The sequence below is a fragment of the Psammomys obesus genome, unplaced genomic scaffold (genome assembly GCF_907164565.1).
Source record: "Psammomys obesus unplaced genomic scaffold, mPsaObe1.curated_primary_1811, whole genome shotgun sequence".
Taxonomy (NCBI): Eukaryota; Metazoa; Chordata; class Mammalia; order Rodentia; family Muridae; genus Psammomys; species Psammomys obesus.
The window spans coordinates 3004610-3023376 of NW_026596085.1; the positions used below are offsets into that span (position 1 = coordinate 3004610).

At 48.9% G+C, this 18767-nt stretch overlaps 1 protein-coding gene across 3 annotated transcripts in view; it reads right to left on the minus strand.

The window, feature by feature from the left end:
* Positions 1–279: 279 nt before the first annotated feature.
* Pfkm (phosphofructokinase, muscle) overlaps positions 280–18767 on the minus strand; it is a 23970-nt gene continuing 5482 nt past the window's right edge. For all 3 annotated transcript variants that reach the window (XM_055627046.1, XM_055627044.1, XM_055627045.1), the window contains exons 3-23: positions 13629–13702; positions 12644–12721; positions 10996–11185; positions 10618–10783; positions 9666–9710; positions 9165–9273; positions 8953–9048; positions 8654–8746; positions 8193–8318; positions 7183–7247; positions 6643–6706; positions 5894–6043; positions 5423–5493; positions 4838–4925; positions 4604–4756; positions 4025–4189; positions 2967–3028; positions 2529–2640; positions 1172–1271; positions 986–1091; positions 280–792 (exon numbers count right to left, since the gene is read on the minus strand). In XM_055627046.1, coding sequence (XP_055483021.1) covers positions 648–792; positions 986–1091; positions 1172–1271; positions 2529–2640; positions 2967–3028; positions 4025–4189; positions 4604–4756; positions 4838–4925; positions 5423–5493; positions 5894–6043; positions 6643–6706; positions 7183–7247; positions 8193–8318; positions 8654–8746; positions 8953–9048; positions 9165–9273; positions 9666–9710; positions 10618–10783; positions 10996–11185; positions 12644–12721; positions 13629–13702 — 2258 coding nt within the window. In that variant the 3' untranslated portion in view covers positions 280–647. The remainder of the gene's footprint in view (positions 793–985; positions 1092–1171; positions 1272–2528; positions 2641–2966; positions 3029–4024; positions 4190–4603; positions 4757–4837; positions 4926–5422; positions 5494–5893; positions 6044–6642; positions 6707–7182; positions 7248–8192; positions 8319–8653; positions 8747–8952; positions 9049–9164; positions 9274–9665; positions 9711–10617; positions 10784–10995; positions 11186–12643; positions 12722–13628; positions 13703–18767) is intronic.

Genomic DNA, 18767 nt, shown 5'->3' on the forward strand with positions numbered 1-18767 from the left:
TGAGACGGCTAGAAAAAAAAAAACAACTTTATGCTCGGAGACAGGCACGCCGTCTTGGCTGTAGATGATAGAGGGGCTAGCAGGAGATGGGGCCGAGGACCAGTACCCTGCATTCTGGGCATCCAAGAGATGCTAAAAAAACAAACCAAACAAAAACTCCAAGCCGAATTGCACAGCACACTTGCATGTGCTTTTCTCACAGGACTTCTGTCTGGGTTGGGACACAGGGCTGATGCCATTACACTCCCCTCGTGACGATAATAACAGAGCACCCCAAAGCACAGTGAGCAGCTGGCATTTATTAGTGTAGTTATACTTCATCACTGTGGTGAGAGGTAAGGGGTCTAAGACTCTGTTATCACAAAGAAATAAATAAAGCTTAGGAAAACTCTGGAGTAGCTGAAACCTAGCAGTAGCATGAGAGAGGTCCAGCCTATGTGACAGCTGAAGCTGGGGGACAGGGGGAGTCGCTCACTGCCCCTTCCCCAGCTCCTGGCCACAGCTAATCCTGGCTGCGGGTACAGAGGACAAGGAAACCTAAAAGGGCAGGGGGCCAGAGTGAGAACACTGAGAAATCATGGACTTCGATCTACCAGGGCATGAGCTGACCATGATCAGGTAATCTTTCCCCCTCACTCCAAAAAGGTCTAGACAGCAGCTTCTCCAGACCGCTTCCTAGAAATGTGCTCCAGGTGGGCGTGGTCAGAGGTATCCAAATCAATCTCGTACTTGGCTAGGATTTTGAGGATGGGCCTCAGCTTCAGCCACCACTGTTCTTTGGGGATTCGGTGCCTATGGAGAAACAGAGTAACGGTGAGGCGCTATCATCGTACCCTGGTGAACTTCTATCAAAGGTTAATGGGAAGAAGGTCGGCAGAAGAGGCTAGCTTTAAGGCATGAATGCCTACTGGTGGTACAAAAAGAAAAGCATTAGCGACAATTAATGGCAGGGAGAGGGCCATTCTAGAATGTCATAATAACTTACTCAAAGTCTGTCTGGTCCTTCAGCTCAGTCACTGGCTGAAAGACTAGGGCCCTCTTCCGCATCCCCAGGACGCAACCTGAGTCTGGAGTGTTGGCAAAGATCCGTCCTGGAATAAAGGCGGGTCAGTTAGTTTCTCAACTGTGGGTGAACCTCTGCAGAGGGGGCTCACCCTCCCGCCCCACATACCATTACGGTAACTCTCCTTGATCTTCCCAGACATCCAATTCATAGCCTTAGCACCCATCTTAGTGGCAAAATTCCTGTCAAAGGGAGTTGGGCTTCCACCCTGAGGGGGGGAAAATCAGAAAAATTAGAGGAAAGAATCCTAATGAATTTCAGAGATCTAAATATACAGAAAGAATGGGTCCTGGATTTTCAGGACATGGAAGCCTGACCGAGACAGGTAGGGACCCAAGGTGAGCTGGCCCTTGATCAAGTGCACGGGCAGTCAGTTAAAGGACTAGGTACCCACACAGCTCTCTTCCCTCCACTACTGCCAGATCCCATTTCAACCTCGGTGTGTACTTTTTAGTATGGCAGCTTGGCAGTCACCATCATCACTGACATGGAAATGTCCTCTGTAACCTCACTAGGCTGCTCCAGGGAGGACCTCAGAATACTATGTCAGTTTTTCTATGAACCTGAGATATTGGGAATTCTTTGTGAATAGAAAAACATTGGTGCTTAAGAGGGATCAGCCAGGTCAGCTGGGCCGTGGTACTACCCATGAATGAGACCTTTCCCCTGAAGCCCAATTAGTGGAGATGGAAGCCAACAATAACAACTGTCTACACTCATTCATCAGGCTCAAGAAAGGTGAAGGTGTGTAGAAAATCATCTTACCTAGGCAGGTTCAGCTCTAATTCACATTTGCTAAGTAGCCCTGAAAATATTTTTTCTCTCTGGACCCCATTTTCCTTATCACAATCGCTGGTTCTCAACTAGAGATCCCCCGGGGAACATCTGGCTGTGTTCAGAGAGGTTTTGTTAAAATTGGGGGTGAAGGGGAGGTATGACTATTTGGAATGCTAAGCTCCTGAAATGCATGGAGCATTTGCACCCGAATGCAAAAAACTAACCATCCCCCAGTGGCAGTAATGGCAAAGGTGAGGAACTATATCCTAAGCAAAGAGGACGGAGCACATCTCCGGGGCCATGTGGTGGTCTGACTAAGAATGGCCCCCACAGGCTCATGTATTTGCATGTTCCATCACCAGGGAGTGGCACTACTAGAAAGGACCGGACCGTATGGTCTTGCTGGAGGAAGTCTGTCACTATGTGTGCAGCCATGTTCCCTGCCATGGTGGTCAGGGACTAAGCCTCCGAAGCGACAAGTGAGCCACTAATTAAGCACTTTATTTATAAGCGCTGCCTGGGTCATGGTGCCTCTTCACAGCACTACAACAGTGACGGAGGCAGGTTGTGTCCAAGGTAAAGCTGTTTTAATGTTATACCAGCCTTGCTCTGCGGTGACAGTGAGGCCCCAGCAGATTGGAGAAAGCCCGGGTAACTAGTGAACACATGGCTGGGGTGTCTTATCTACCTGCTGCATGTGGCCAAGCACGTTCTTCCTGCTGTCGAAGATGCCCTTCCCCTCTTCCGAATACAGGTTGAAAATGAAGTCAGTGGTGTAGTTCTCATTGCACTTCTCATTTCTGCCAGGGAAACCAGAAGCCTGTGAACCATCCCTCATCCCTGCCTCACAAGCCTGTGAGCCTGTCCCTCATCCCTACCTCAGAAGCCTGGGAGCCCAGCCCTCATCCTGGGAGCCCAGCCCTCATCCCTGTGAGCCTGTCCCTCATCCCTGCCTTTTGCTTTCATAGGCTGTTTTTCCTCCTCCCAAGGTTCAGGAGCTAGGCTCCTCCACTCCTACCTGCTTCTATATCAGATCCCCCAGGTGTCCCAGCCACAGATCCAGCCATGGACCAGAGCCATACTGACTAGTTTCTTCTTAATTTGGGACAAGCTGTTAATGAGGTACCTTAATACCAAGCCTCTTTTCACTGTTGTTTTCATCTTTTGTACCAGATGCTCAACATTCACCTGAAAGAGAAACAGTAAATCCTAAGTTTAGCTGGGATTGCTCAGGGCAGACCAACACCCCCGTGCCTCTTCTACATCAAGCCTTTGCAAGAAGGGAGTGGCCGTGGAAGGGAGTTGCTCATAAGCCTGGGTCTGTGTGCCTTTAGAAGTTTACACCAGTGAGACTCAGAAAGACCCAAACTGAGACAGGCAGATCTTGGAGAGGAAACATTAGAGAAGCTTCCACAATTGTCCATTTCAGCCTCACTCTTTCTCAGCTCTCTGTCCAGCGGCTTCCCTCACAGAACTGACTGCTCAGTGTGTGTTTTCGCACTTGTGACACGGGTTACTTGTATGTAAAGCAGTGATTCAGGTGTTGGGATGTGTACCCTTATTTGAGCTTTGAGGGGGTGTGAAAACAAGACTTAAGCTTTCAGCTTCTGGCAGGGATTTTTGGCTGGGATCCTGAGCTGGGAGTGCCCTTAACCTACTGCTAAGTCTCTGCTTTGTGGCTTTCTTCTTTACTGAACTCAAAACTGGAAAAATAATGCTCATTTGATCTCCTCTGTGAAATATGAGTCCTGCCCAGAGGTGAAGAGATATTTCTCTCAGAACTGGAAAGGCACCAAGAGAGATCTGGGGAGAGCACATAATAGATTCCTCAAGTATTTAAACTACCGGCTCTTAAGAGTTTGGAAGTTTCTGAACCCTCTAAATCTTTCTTGCCTATAATATGGAAGCAGTAGTAACATTGCATGGATGCTGGGAAGATAAAATACAAACTATACCAAAGGGCTTAGCAACATGCTACCTGACAAAATGCATTCCTAAAAGAGTAGCTGTGGTCACATATGTGAGACTGAACTCGAGAATGACTGCAAGGAGCCCTTCATCGTCTCCATGGGGTCCGGGACCATCGGCTCCATTCTACCCTCATTGCTCTAGTTACTGTAGAGACACTCAGGAGCTAGACTGGAACAAGAGAGAGACACCCAGCAGGTTCTCTTGGCCGGCTACCTGTAGATCTCGGATGGTGAAGGGCTCCTCAAAAATGTAGGCAGCATCCGCCCCGGCTGCTAGTCCTGCCATGGTGGCCAGATAGCCACAGTAGCCACCCATAGTCTCGATGATGAACACGCGGCGTTTGGTGCCTGCTGCAGACTGCTTAATTCGGTCACAAGTCTGTAAAGACAACCGGCCATGGAAAGACAGGGTCAGAAGTCTGATCCTTATTCCTCTTCAGTTTTCTCATTAATTCAACTCCAGAGCTATATCCTTCTAGGACAGTGAGATCCCTGGACCTCATAAGGTCCTGTATTCAAAGAGGGTAGTACATTGGAGAACTTCTCTCCTGGGAAGAAAGCTGTTCCTATCTTTAATGTTGTTCAGAATAGGGATAGTAAACTATAGTCTCTGTGGACAGAACAAAACAGGCCCTTTGATAACAATGATATATTTCGAGATAGGAAAAGGAAATGCCAGCACACACACCTGGGCCAGACATAGCTATCAAAGAAAAGGACTCACTTTCTAGGACCAGGACAGCAATCCGGGCAGACTGACACGGGGGCGGGGCAGGCGGGGTCAGGTGCTCACCGTGCAGATGGTGTTTAGCGCTGTGTCGGCCCCGATGCTGAAGTCTGACCCCGGGACGTTGTTGGAAACGGTGGCAGGGATGACCACAAATGGGATGCAGAGCTCGTCAAACTGCTTCCTGCCCTCCATCAGCTCCAAGCCCCCTGTGTAGGCCTAAGGAGAGAGCAGCAGGCGCCGGCATGGAAGACAAAGGAAGGCAGGAGGGACAGGGGGAGGAAACGGTGGGCCACTCACCTCAAAGCCCCCAATGATGACAAGGCCCTGGATGTTAAACTTAGTTATGTTGGCACTGATCTGTTCAAAGTTCTTCTTGGGTAGAGTCCTAGTTGACCAGCGGCAGGGAACAGGGAAATGAGGGCAAGGTAGCAGGATGGCAGGAAGGAAAAGTTGAGAATTAGAAAGAGAGCCAGGCGGTGGTGGCGCATGCTCCAGCACTTGGGAGGCAGAGGCAGGCGGATCTCTGAGTTTGAGGCCAGCCTAGTCAACAGAGCGAGTTCCAGGATGGCCAGGGCTACACAGAGAGACCCTGCCCCCAAAAAACAAACCAAATAAATATGAATGAGAAAGTGTTTTCTTTCTTTAGTGTCTGAACCTGTGGCGCCACTCTCTCCTGCACTCTCACGCTATTCTAGAGAACATAGTGGCTCTCTGAGTGGTCGGATCTGCTACATGATGCCCACTTGGGCCTGTCAGTCCTCACTGAAGATGCTAGAGCTTGCAGAGTGGTGGATGTAGGAACTGACATAATGGATTGATGTTCACATTCAAAAGCAACTTGAAGGTGTAACTGGGAGGGGCCCTTCCCCCAATACCACTTACCTCTTGGTACCAAGTTTGGAACCACCTTGACCAGTCCAGCCTCCAACGTAGCTCCAGCCAGCTTCCTCAATCTGCAAGGAAAGGCCGCACAGCTCTGCATTATGGCCAGAGGGCCAGGAAGCCTGTGTGTGACTAAGGCCACTTCTTGAGCTCTGACCCTTCAGAGTTCCCCTAGGTTGGAAGATACCCCAGACACTGGCTTTCCCTGCATGAACTGCTTCCACCCTTCTGAGCTCATTCAGGACTATCAAACACTTATGGCGGTGGACGCTGTGCTGAGCTTTGGACAGAGAAATAAATAAGACGAGAGGTTTGGAAAGGTTTGTTTCAGGGGTCCTATCCTTATTACCCCAAAATTAACTATGCCTCCTGGAGAGAAGAAGTTAGGTTGGCAAGGAGGCAGAGACCATGTACTTATGCTGACCTACCATGGCCCCATACTGCACGTGTGTGTCCTTCATGTTTCCGTACCTGACCTTTGGCCAGACCCTCAAAGCCATCATGCACGACCAGCACTCGGTTGCCCTGGATCAGGGCAATCCTCACAGTAGAGCGAACCGCAGCATTCATGCCCGCAGCTGGGGCCCCCACATTCATCACTGCCACTGTGTGCAAAGTGCCCTGTTCAGGAGGAAGCAGGGGAAGAAGCAAGAGAAGAGAACTCTGAACCCCCATGGATGCATATGACAATACACATCACTCCCCCAGAGAATGCTAACAGAGCCTGAGAATTATCCTACAGAAGCAAAATTTGTTACCACAAACAACACAAAGCCAGTGTCATCATTATATAACAGACAAAGGGCCTTGTAGATGTTTTCCAAAGTGGTCCTTGAGCCACTTGCATGCCAATCGTCCTGAAGAGCTTATTAGAAGGCACATTCCTGCCACTGCTCCCACCTCTGCTGGGAGAAGGGCCCGGGAATCTGCATACTTCATAAGCATCCCTGATAATTCTGATCAATAGTAAACACTGAGAACTGCTCTATCAAGGGAACAGACTCGGGGGCAGATCTGGGTGTGAGTCTTGGGTTCTCTAATCAGGACAAGGTAAAAGCATGGGACTAGAATCTGGGGTGGCTGACAGGAAGTCATGAAACGGGCAGGGTTCTGCACTGAGGAAGAATGGGGACAAAGATATGGCAAGGCTAAGGCTGTGTGGACTGTGGGTAGCACTCAGAAAGAGAAACTGAGAAAAAGGAAGGGCAAGTTGCCAGTACCTTGGAGACGGGGGGTCTGACGTGAGCGAGAAGCTTGTACACTTCCCAGTTGTTCATGAAGCTCCTAAAAGAAGCACAAAGAGGACATTGCTTACGGCACACAGCCACAGGGATCTGGGTCAGGAGCTGGGTCGGAGTGGATTTCCACAGGGTAGACCTCTGAGGAACTAACCAGGCGGAGCAGGGGCCAGGCAGGGGCTTTGGGGAGGAGGGGCCATTCATTCATCAAACATTCTGTGAGCATTTATGTCCCAGGAGTTGTGTTTGGCATATGAGACCGTTCCTTGCTTAGAGAAACCTAGAGCCTATCTGGGGTCACACCTAGAACCAACAGACTAGAATAAAGGGCTCTTTCCAAGGAGAGAGCCCTGCCTGGATGGACTAAGTGTCCTGGGTACCTCACAACTGATTTCTCTGGGGAAGAAACTGTTGCAGTCAGTAATTAGAAATGGCAGTTATGTTTTGGGCATAGGGTGATATAGATTTTTGGCTTCATTCTGGTAGCTGCTGTGGTTAGCCAGTTACTGGTCATTTTCTCACCGGCCTCTCAGCTTCATGGCTTCGTCAAATCTCTTCTCATCCATAGCCTTGGTCACATCTTTGGTCTAAGGGAGGAACACAGCCAGAGTCACAACTCTAAGGCATGATTCTGTGTGACCAGATCTGCTTTGCTGTGATCCTGCTCATCTACCCCACACCTGCTCCATGTCCCCAAACTATCACAGAAGCATTTTTTTATTCCGAGTAACAAGAGTTTTTTCCCCTCTACACCACACGTTTCCTCGGTCGTCCCAGGAGACTGTACCGGGCGAGAAGGGTCCCCGGCACATGATGCTCAAAGGCTGACTTCTACTCGGGGCTTTGGCTTCTGCTCTTTGCAGATGCAGTCTCAAACACACCTGCACATTACTGGGATTTTCAAGTCTCACGGAGAAATGGCCCCCAAAATAAGGGAAATTCAGGCAGTCCCAACAATCGGGACCAACACTCTAGTTCAGCCACCAGCCGCTGTATTCATAGTGTGGTATCAAAGGGGTGGCTGAGAAGCCCGCGTTTTCCAGGTCCTGTGTCAGCTTCACCCTAGCTTCCTTCCAGCCTTTCTCACCCTGGAGGTGAGTAGTGCTTGCCCTATACTGATTTAGAGACACATTTGAAGCAGATGTCATGTAAAGATAAGAGGTCACTGTCTAGAAGTTAATAATTAGCATTTCCCAAGTCTTAGTTTTGTTCGGAGGGACACTGCATATGTGTACCCCCTATGTAACTACATGAAAAGGATTGAGGCGGGCACTTAAAAGACATTAGAGAGCATGTGGAGCTTCCCTCTTCCTTAGGAGTACTTCACGTGAGGAAGCTGATGCTAAGCAGGGGTCCCGCTCCCGGACTTAGAGGGACGGCAGCTCTCGGTGTCCTTCCCTGTATGTGCCTTTCCTACACCATCCCGCCTTTCCATCCTTTCCCTGCTGGGACCACAGATGTTCATCTTGTGACCTCTGAGCCCCCAGGACAGGCACAGGGCTGCTAAGAAGCAGGGTGGGGCCAGTACTTACCACCTGGACACACTCCATGAGAGGCAGACGCACAGCCTGGTTACCGGACAGGCTCACCACACAGGCTGGGGTGTCTGGGGTCCCCTCCAAAAGTGCCATCACTGCTTCCACACCCATCCTGCTGCCCTGCAGGAGGCCAAAGGATTTGCTTAGACTGCCCTCTCTGGCTTAGCTAAGAGCCAGGATGCTCAGGACCCTTTCTGAATCCCAGGGCTGGGTTCCCTATTGAAGGGCTGCGCCCAGGAACTTGCCATGCTTTACCTCCTGCCCAGTTCTCATCTAAAGCTTGCTGGCTCTCTGCCCTCTTGTCACCAGAACCCTGAGGGCTGTACTTGGTTCCAGAGAAGCATGCCCATGCCACATGTGGCCTAGAGGCTGTACGACTAGTGCTATGAACCCACAGAAGTAGGACAGCAAGGCTGCGGCTTCTGAAGCATGGGAACCTCAGAATCCTGACTTACCAGGATCCGGTCAAAGGCTGATGGTGTTCCACCCCTCTGTACATGTCCCAGGACGGTGACCCTGGTGTCATATCCCAGGCGCTTTACCACTAGCTAAAAGGGCCAAGAAAAGGAAACACAAAGTCAAAGGCAGAAAATAAGCAGTGGCTTACTTAAGGTAAGCTACGGTGACAGTGTTTTGTCTTGTGATGGCTCTCAGCAGGAGGAAAACAAGGGCACAAGGACCAAAAAAAGATGCAGGGTCACAACTCAGAAGCCTCCCAGGGGATGGCTAAGCATGCTGGGGGCTTCACACTAACATTCTTGATGTCTTCTGAGGTGATGGGCTTCCCATTCTTGTCGATTGCACCCTCAGCAACAATGATGATGTTGAGACGAGACCCACGGGTCCTTGTCTGGTCAAGAGCAAGAAAGAAGGCAGTTCATGGAGTCAAATGGAGGGATCCGAAAATGGATCACCCATGGAACAGGGTGAGGGGCCTTGCTCAAGAACAAGATAAAGTGCCAATACCTCACTGAGCCTCCGACAAAGGTGCTCCTCCCAGTCGTCATCTGGTGGACACTCAGGAATGAAAACCCAGTCGGCCCCACAGGACAGAGAAGTGACAAGGGCCAGGTATCTGGGACGAGAGCCAGAAGCACAGACTAGGTACCCTTATATTCCACAAATAGCCTATCACACCCAGCAAGTTCTCCTGGTCCCCGGAGACCAGGAGAACTGGTTGATGAAAGACACAGGGTCCCTGCATTTCCTTTGAGAAAAGTGAGCACTGGGCCTGTCAATGAGACGCTGTCCTTGAAGCTCGTCACCACAGGCTTCCCAGTCAGAGACTGCCCATCCTTTCATGTGTGCCTGAGCATGTGCCTGTGTGCTCATGTAAGCAGATAAGGGAGATGGTGCAGAGACGAGATTTCCAGACCTACTACAGCAGAGACTCCGCTGGACTCTCAGGGAAGAGGAAAGGGCCCTCTCTAGGTTTGTGGAATGCAGGGGACAGGACGGGGGTCTTACCCACAGTGGCGGCCCATCACTTCTAACACAAACGTCCTCTGGTGGCTGCAAGAGAAAAATGGGATTTACAGCCTGCATGTCCCTGAGGCCAGGACCAAGGCAACACCATCCACACCTAGGCTCTCTGGGCTCTGGGAGATGTGTTTATGCTACCAGCCAGCCATTAGATTTTCTGAAAAACTATGAAGACATGGGAGAAGTAGTTTAGTGTTTTAGGGTGGCAAGGACACTCCATTCCACAAAAGGGTGAGTCCCAAAAGCAGAGAGAAATAGAAAAGAAGCAGATAGAGGATGAGGCTAAGCTGGAGCCCTGCAAGGTTACCTGGGTAAATTGGCAGCCTATTATCTTCCCGTTTTCTCCACTGACCCTCTGCCCAACCCATTTACTTCTGAGCGGTGGTGCTTAGGCATCCACACAGCTGGAGAGGGCATCGCAGACTCTGAGCTTCCCAGGTCTGATTAGTCTGGACCACAACCACATCAGACAGTGGTTGTCAACCAGTGGATCGTGACCCCTTTGGGGTCACATATCAGATATCCTACACATTACGATTCAGAACAGTAGAAAAATGACAGCTATGATGTAGCAACAAAATAATTTAATTTTAACAAAATAATTTTAATTTTAACAAATAAATTTAATTTTAACAAAATAATTCCTCACCACAATGTGAGGAACTGCAGTAAAGGGTCGCAGCATTGGGAAGGTTGAGAACCACCGACATAAGAGATCATAGGTGTTCAAGACCCCAGAGTGACATAAGATGCCTACGAAACAGGCACGGACAGGCTGGAGAGTGACAGATGGCATTTGGGGGGCAGAGCATCTTCAGTGCTCCGGAGTGAGTCTCAGGAAAGGGTGCTTTGCTCCAGCAAAGCAGCCAGGCTGGCTGTGAATCGAGTGTTTTCATTCTCACCGGCTCCTGTCTGCCCCCCTTTCAGCTGCCCTCACCTCTGAGCGGTAGTGGTGATGGCGTCCACGATCTCCACGATCCTGTGCAGGGCCGAGTCAGTGCCAATGGTCATGTCGGTGCCACAGAAGTCATTGTCGATGGAGCCTACCAGGCCCACAATGTTCAGGAAGCTAGACTTTGTAGCCTCCTCAGCTGTAATCTTCCCTGTAAGGGGAAGCAAACCCAAGGCCACCAGGTGAGGAATCCTCCACAGGTACTGAGGAGATTGCTAGGGAGACTGCAAGCCACGGTAGAAGGGAAGGCAGAGGTGGTTTGCTTGTGTGTAGTTAACACTTCTCTCTGACGGTAGGTAAGAGTGTGTGTGTATGTGTGCGCACACTGTCAGGTGGGAAGAGATACTGATGGAAGTGTCTCACCTTCTTTCTGGAGGTCATTCAACAAGTCGCTCCACTCGGAACGGAAAGTGTCAGCCCCGGTGAGGCTGCCGTCGCCCCCGATGACACACAGGTTCGTGATCCCCAGCTTCACCAGGTTGAGGGCAGCTCGGAGCCGTCCTTCTCGCTCCCGAAAGTCCTTGCATCGGGCACTTCCAATCACCGTGCCACCCTTTAGGGGAGAGGTAGAACGCAGGTCCTTAGATGGCACAGCCAAGTTTGGGTTCAACGTGCTAAGATGGCCCCATCCTAACCCAGTGACAGACCAGTGAAACCATTCCACTCCCTGAAGTTCCCTGGCACCCTGGGGTCACTTGTCCCTTACAGAGGAAAAAAAAATGATGCTGGATATCATAGTGTCACACATGTTAGGAGACTACTAAGATCAACTATTTCATTGAAGGCTTTATCACCAAAGTGAGTAGTTTCAAAAGAATTTACGTAAATGCTAGTTTCTATTCTAGAATTGTCACGCTGACTTCAGTCTTTGGCTTTCCTTAGTGCCTGGCACTTATTAGATTATATCCAAACTATTTTAAGGAAGCTTGGCAGTGTCTCTTCCTCTCAAACCCACTCAAATGCTACCTAAGATCATGAAGCCACCGCCAGTTTATTCCCCTTAGTTCCTTGGGATATATGGTATTAGTGGCAGGAGCCACAACATTCCTGTATTCACAGGGGGGAAAAAAGCTCTGTGTTAGAACAGCTTGATTTCCCAGGGACGCACAGATACCAAGAGGTAAGTATAGCTAAGAGTTTTCATAAACCCTTAAATGCTCCTGGGCAGTCATGACTCCAGGGTATTAGAGAGAATGCTCCTTCATTCTCAAGCCACTTCATGGTGGACACTATTGCCTGATAGAAAGGTGACTAGACCAGTACATATGACGTGGCTTCCCAGCCAGGCTCGGTGGCACACACCTGTACTCCCAGAACTCGGGGAGGCAGAGGCAGGTGGATCTCTATGAGTTCAAGGCCAGCCTGGTCTACAAAGTGAGTCCAGGACAGCCAAGTCTACACAGAGAAACCTTATTTTGAAAAACAAAAAGTGGCTTCCATTGGCATTTTTAATGGATTTAGGTAAAGAATGGGATACCAATATAATTTGTAAATTTCTCACTAGATCAGCAACTGGCTATCATTCTCAGCTGGCCCAGAGTGGATACGTCTCAGAAGGGTACAACATGAAGTTAACATAGAGAGCTACAGATAGCAGAAACCAATTTCCCTGGGATTCTCTGAGACTCAATCCCCTTCTCCCCTAAATAGTCTGGTTTCAGGGTGTCATCTCTCTATGACATGAGGACTGGCTTCAGTCCGCTAAGGTTATTTTCAGGGCCAGACTTTCCCCGTGACCCCAGAGTAAGACTTGCTTACGATGTCCTGGTTGCAAAGGTCTTGCTATGACCTTTCTGTAAAGGGCAAGCCATTCCAGAGCCTCCTTCCCACCCCCTTCACTACTGCGAGAAGCCAAGGTGATGTTTTCAAATGCAAAGAGCAAAGGGAACGTATAAGCCCTTCTTCCGTCACCGGACCCTTCATGCTGAGCCACGTGGCAGCAATCTGGGATACTTGAGTGGGATGAGGCGAGGACAGTACAAACATGGAACACAAGCTCTCCGGAACATACCAGCTGAAGCATCATGGACACGCTCTCCCAGGTGGCCTCCCTGATGTGCTCGCCACCATCCACCAGGCCTTGGTAACCCTAAGGAGAAAAGGATAGCCCATTAAGCCTCTGTTAGGCTTCCTCTACATGGTCAAGACAAAGACAGCATCCCTAGGAGGAGACTCAAGCCGCATCCTCCCAATGGTGACCCATGGATGTTCATGAGAATAACATATTTAATAAATCAGTCTGAGGGAGGACGTGTCAACTTCCTTGATAATCCAGTTTCTCTCATTCTTTTCTTTACTTCTGAGATAAGGTCTCACTGTGTGGAACTCACTATGTAGAGCAGATTGGCCTTTAACTCACATAGCACTGAGATTAAAGGCATGAGCTACCATGCCTGGCTCTCTCCTATTCTTAAAATATCAAGATACCCTTCCGCCTTAGTTCCTTTTTTTTTTTTTTTTTTTTTCTCTCTCCTCTTTTTTCCTCCAAGATTTTTCCCAGGAGACCTAGGAGACAGCTGGTTTTGATAATCTGAAAGAAAAGGAATACCAGAGGAAGAGAAGAAATAGGACTTACTATTAAACTGCCAAACCTGACAGAAGGGCAAACATACCACAGACAGGAGAGTGGGTAAAACCTGAGGGGAATCAAGCAAAGGCGGCCAAGGAGGAGCCTGAACCTCAGAAAGCTGGGAAAACCCAGAACACAGTGAGACTCTAAGACTCGGCCTACCGGGGGCTCCACCCTTAGCTATACTAAACTTGCTGCAAAGCCCTCCCATCTCTGTTCTTTCCGCTTGAATTTCTTCCTTTAAGTTCAACAGGCAATGTGAGAACTCAGCTGCGTCCCAGCATTTTTGTTGAAATTAAAGGTGGGAAGGAATGATTCAGTGAGACAGAGAGCCAAGGAACACAGTGATGTAACTAGGACGTAAAGAGGAGAAGGTGGGAGGAGGGTGGGAGGCAGATGAGATGGAGAATGAAGCGGACAAGCAAACCTCATGGACAAAGAAGACGCGGGCGCCCGTGAAGATGCCAACTCGAACCACAGCCCTGACGGCAGCATTCATACCTGCAGGGAGGTGAGGAGAAAGTCAGGGGAGGCTCCGAAGAAGAGCAGCCCCGCAGTTCACACCAGTTACATTGGTTAAAGCCTGGCGTTCGGCCTTCAGCTAGGGCTTGCTCTGAATCGAGAACAGTCCTCTCACTCAAGTCGCCTGGTCTCCCCAGTTTCAGTGACTGCATCCAACGTTAATGGGGCTTCAGACACCCATTCACTTCCCTTCTGGCCCCTAAACCTTGGCCTTCCCTTTTCCTGTCATGCTATCCTGAGAGTAACAACAGTGATAAAGCACTTTCTCAAATGTGTTTTCTAAGTTAGATACCACTAAGAGTTGGTCAAAGACTGTCTCTTTAATCCCTCATACAACCTGGAGTCTCCACATTTCAAAGATTTCAAAGTGGAAGCTCAAAGAGGTCAAGGTCATAAGACCAATAACCTTACAAAGTTTGAATGTGAACTGAGTCCTCACATGCCCACATTAGCACTCGAGACTGCTCTTCCCTGCCCATCAGCCTCAGGTTTCAGTAGGTCTCCCTTGCTTTCTGCACCTCAAGAGAGGCATCTGGCTTTAGGATACTGTTTGTGGGGAGCATAGCTTTCTACAGCTAAGTGATCTGACAGAATGTAGTTGTTTACTATAGGATGGTGGGTTCTTTCAGGACACACACACGTAGAGCTATCATTTGAGTTGTCTACATCCCTGTGTGGCACACGCTTGTGATTCTCTAGCTTCCTCAGTGCCCAGAAATGTTGTGATAGGTGTGCGGAGAGAATGGGCGAGGCATGTGCTCCCACTGCCCTGTCTTGTGCCATCAGCAGGGTTATGCAGGGGATTCCCATGCCTCTCAGAGAAAATAAATCAGCACTTGGCAGAGGCGGGCAGATCTCTGAGTCTGAGGCCAGCCTGCTCTACAGAGTGAGCTCCCGGACAGCCAGGGCCGCACAGAGAAACCCTGTCTCAGAAAACCAAACCGAACAACAACAAAAACCTACAAAAACCAAAAACCTACCAAAACCTACCGTAGCCAGCCTCTTTCAGATATTTTTGTTTCAACCTAAAATGCATCATTCAATTCTTAAATCCTGCCTGATAAAAGACAGTTCACCAGTGAACACCAGGGAAACCATTACTCTTGGTTGCGCAGCACAACTGGAAACAGCACAAACTAACGAACAACCAGAGCTACATAGAATAATGGGTTTTCCCTTTCTTGTCCTTTCCTCCACCCCCTCTCTCGTAGGCCAACATAGTATCTATTATGTACTTATTAGCCACAAATCAGATTGCAGGTCCAGTCAGCCCCTGAACAAAGATGAAGAGAACACCCATCATGTTACAACATGGTGCTAAGTGCTGAGGAAAACAACAGTGAACAGTACAGTCTGGGAACTACCGTCTCAGGAAATGAGGAACTACAGTGTGGTAAAGCGATCCCTAAGGGAGAGGGATGGATAAGCACAATATGAACAGGAGTAGTCCAACAATGCGGCCTTTGTCCGGAAGCCTAAAACACAACTTCCCATTCTTTTCGTCAGGCAGACAACTGAGGAAGACTGTTCTGGGCAGAAAAAAAAAAAACTGCAATAAGGTGAGAGCCAAAAAATAACTTTAGGTAGTTCAGCATTATAAAGAGTAAAAAGCCGAACAGAATGTGATGGGAGATCACGCTCCAGGTGGGGCGGTGCCCGTATGCCATCTGAAGAAGTCTGACTTCTATTTTGTAGGTCAGGGTTTGACTAGTGAGCGATCCATGGATGTGAGCTCAGTTTCAGCTAATCCATAAACCCAGAAAACTATATTAAAGTTTTATGGTCATAGCATTTCTTCTAGGAAAAGGTCCACAGCTTTCATAATTCTTAAAGGGGTTTTGTTGTTGTTATTTAACTTCTCTCACGCACAAAAATAGTTGCAGATAATCAAGAATCTCTAAGAATTTCAAGAGTTGGGGGACACGATAAGATTTGCACTGCAGATCAGAATGGCTCTGGCAGCACGGTGACAGGCAGCTGGGTAGAGGGTCACCAGGATTAGGAAGCCTCTGGCATCCTAGATAAGACAGGAGGGGCCCCTGGTTAAGGGGCATGTGGGACAAAAGATAGACTGGACAGAAGACACTGGGAGAACACGGGAAGGGACTTGGAGCCAATGCGCAAGGTGATTAGATCTCACTCTGTGAAGAAGGAGCTATGACTGCAGACTGAGGCGAAGGGTCAGCTGAAGCACCATTAGCTGAGCAGACGGCATGCTTCAGTTGGGGAAGAGAGGGGTGAGGAATGCTATGTTCGCTTAGGATGTGTTGAAATTAAAGCACTGTGGGACATCCATGTTAGCGTGGAACAGAAAACATGTATGATTAGAAACTCAAAGGACAAGGGACTGAACTCTGAGGAGAGGTGACCATAGCAAGAGATACAAGAAGAAGCAGGGCTTAGCAACATCTTGGGAGACAAAAGAACCATTTCGAAAAGTAGGAGCCATCCTAGCTGTATCTAAGGACACATCTAAGGTAAGAACGGAAGGCCCAGCTCGCCATCACAGGGCCTGTGGGCGCAGCCCTCTTCCGAAGTCACTTAGGCAGCAGTCTGAGTCTGCAGACTCTGCTCTGTGCATTGGTAATCTCGGGAAACACGAAGCAGTGTCTGACACACAGACAACAGTGTCCTTCTGACCCCTAAGCTGGGTAAAGGTAGGAGGGGCACAACTAAAGAGAAACAAATGACTTCTGAAAGGTCTTCCCTGTAAAGCAAGCAATGGTCGGTAGGCAGGGAATATTCAAACCTGTTGGGGAGAAGGAAAGTCCTGTAATAAGGAAAAGAAGTTCTCTCATCTCCTTCTACTTCCCAGGCGCATCCCCACCAATGTCTAGAGGCCAGCCTTCAGCCTCCAGACTGATGAGAGTTCTCTAATAGTTTTAGATCCCCTGCGTTCTCCTGTGCTCAAACCCTAGATGCCTAAAAACTCCAGACTGGGAAGTGTAGCTTAAACGTGGAGTCCCCAGAAGTCTTTGGTCTCTCCTACCCAACCTCATGGCTTAGTCTAGTCTGGCCCTAAGCCACTCCTGGCCAGACTTTTCTTGGCTGTTCCATGTTTCCCTAAATAACCCTCTACGAGCAGCTGCATGACTTGTTAGAAGATGAAGGATAAGATTTCAGGGAGCATGCAAGAACTATTCTGGGGACAACCAGGAGGGGCTCTGAAGCTCTGTAAGCTTGCAGTCTGAAGCAGCCAATGGCAGCCTCTGGAGAGAACCTTAGGGCAAAGCGCTGGGTCATGAGTATCTCCACAAGACTAGGCAGAAGACAGAAGCTAAAAAACAAACAAATAAACAAAGCAACAACAAAAACCCGCTCCTTTGGGGAGGACCTTGCCTTTCTGATCCTCTTGCCTCTACCTCCCAACTGGGATTTCAGGTGTGTACCACCATGCCCAATACATGGGTGCTGTGTGCATCTAGGCAAGCACTCTTCCAGATGAACCACATCTCCAACCCAGTCACAAGGTTCCTCAAGTCAGGACTGAACAGTTTCTTCCTGAGCTTTGGAAAATTATGACAAATGTTCGCAACATGTGAATTGTACTTTCTAATGGATGAATACTAAAAATCATAAACCCTAGGATAACTATTCAGAGAGGTAACAGAATCCCAGTCCTGTACTCCTTTAAAAATAGGATGTGCACAAATTTGGAGCTGGGGACAGAGGGCTAGAGCAGATGGCCGAGGTCCTTTCCAAGGCAGGAAATGCCAATGTCAGGAGGCTCAGTGAGGTATGGATTAGTGGGACTCGGGCCTTTCTGGGGCAGAAGAAGGAATACCGATTTAGTATCCAGCCCAACATTCCAGAATCCTTGACTTTTGAGCTTAAGATCTAATTCATGGCCATATTTCTACTTCAAGAGATTGGCTTTGCAGAGCTCAAGGAAAGACAGCTGGGGCTTCCTTAGCATTTCGTCTTGCTCTACCATGATGCCTGTGGCCTCTTGTGAGAAGCAGTGTTCCTGTGCTTTCCTCTTGGGAGACCCATCACACTGTCTCCCGGAAGGTTCTTCCCTCCTCTCCCCCTCCTTCCCCCCCCCCTCCCCGTACTGGAAGCTCTCCTCCAGCTGGAATCTCCCAACAGCATTGCACACTCCTGCTCTGGTTCCTAGTCACCTTAAAACTTCACTTCCTACCTCTCTTGATCCCTGCTGAATGCACCTATCATATTATGTGAATTCACGGTGACACATACTATCAGAAAGTCCCAGAGGCCTTGGCTCTCTTTCCCCGTCTCCCTTTTTTTTTTTTTTTTCTGTCCTCTCCTCTCTCTCCCTTCTCTTAACCCTCTCTTCCTCCCATCTCTTCTTTCCAGAGAAGGTCCTTTCTTTCATTCTTTTCATATGGTCTCATAGATTTCTTTCCAGGCTTTCTTTTTCTCAACCTGACCATCTAAGTACACAGGAGCCAGGGTCACCACTAAAGTGTCTGTAGAAGATCACAGTACTGGCATGGGCTTCTACCAACAGAGAAGATGCAGTAAAATCTGGGTTAGCAGCATCTCCAGCCACCACCAGGGCTCTGTATTCCTAATCTGATCAATTAGGCCTCTGTGCCATGTCCTTCTCCCTCAGCTTCTTCACTACTAATTCTGATTTATTATATTCCTCATAATTACAATCAATAAATGTTAAAATTTTAAAGTCTGGTTTTTAAAGATGCTAATAGAAAAATACCATGACACAGGGTTTGGGGAAATAACTCAGGAACTCAGATTCCAGCACCCATGTATGCAGGGCACAGTAGCAAGCTTCTGTGAACACAGTGCTGGAAATGTGAACACAGCTGAGTCCCCAGAGCTGCTGACCATGTGGATGCACTAGCCGTGTGGGGTGTGTTTATCTAATCAGTGAGCTGACCATGTGGGCTGTGTTTATGTAATCAGTGAGCTCCGGGTTCAGCGAGACCCGCATACATACATGCATGCATACATACAGACACACACACACAGGGTGGAGAGAAACTGAGGAAGACATCCAATACTGACCTATTACACACACACACACACACACACACACACACACACACACACACACACA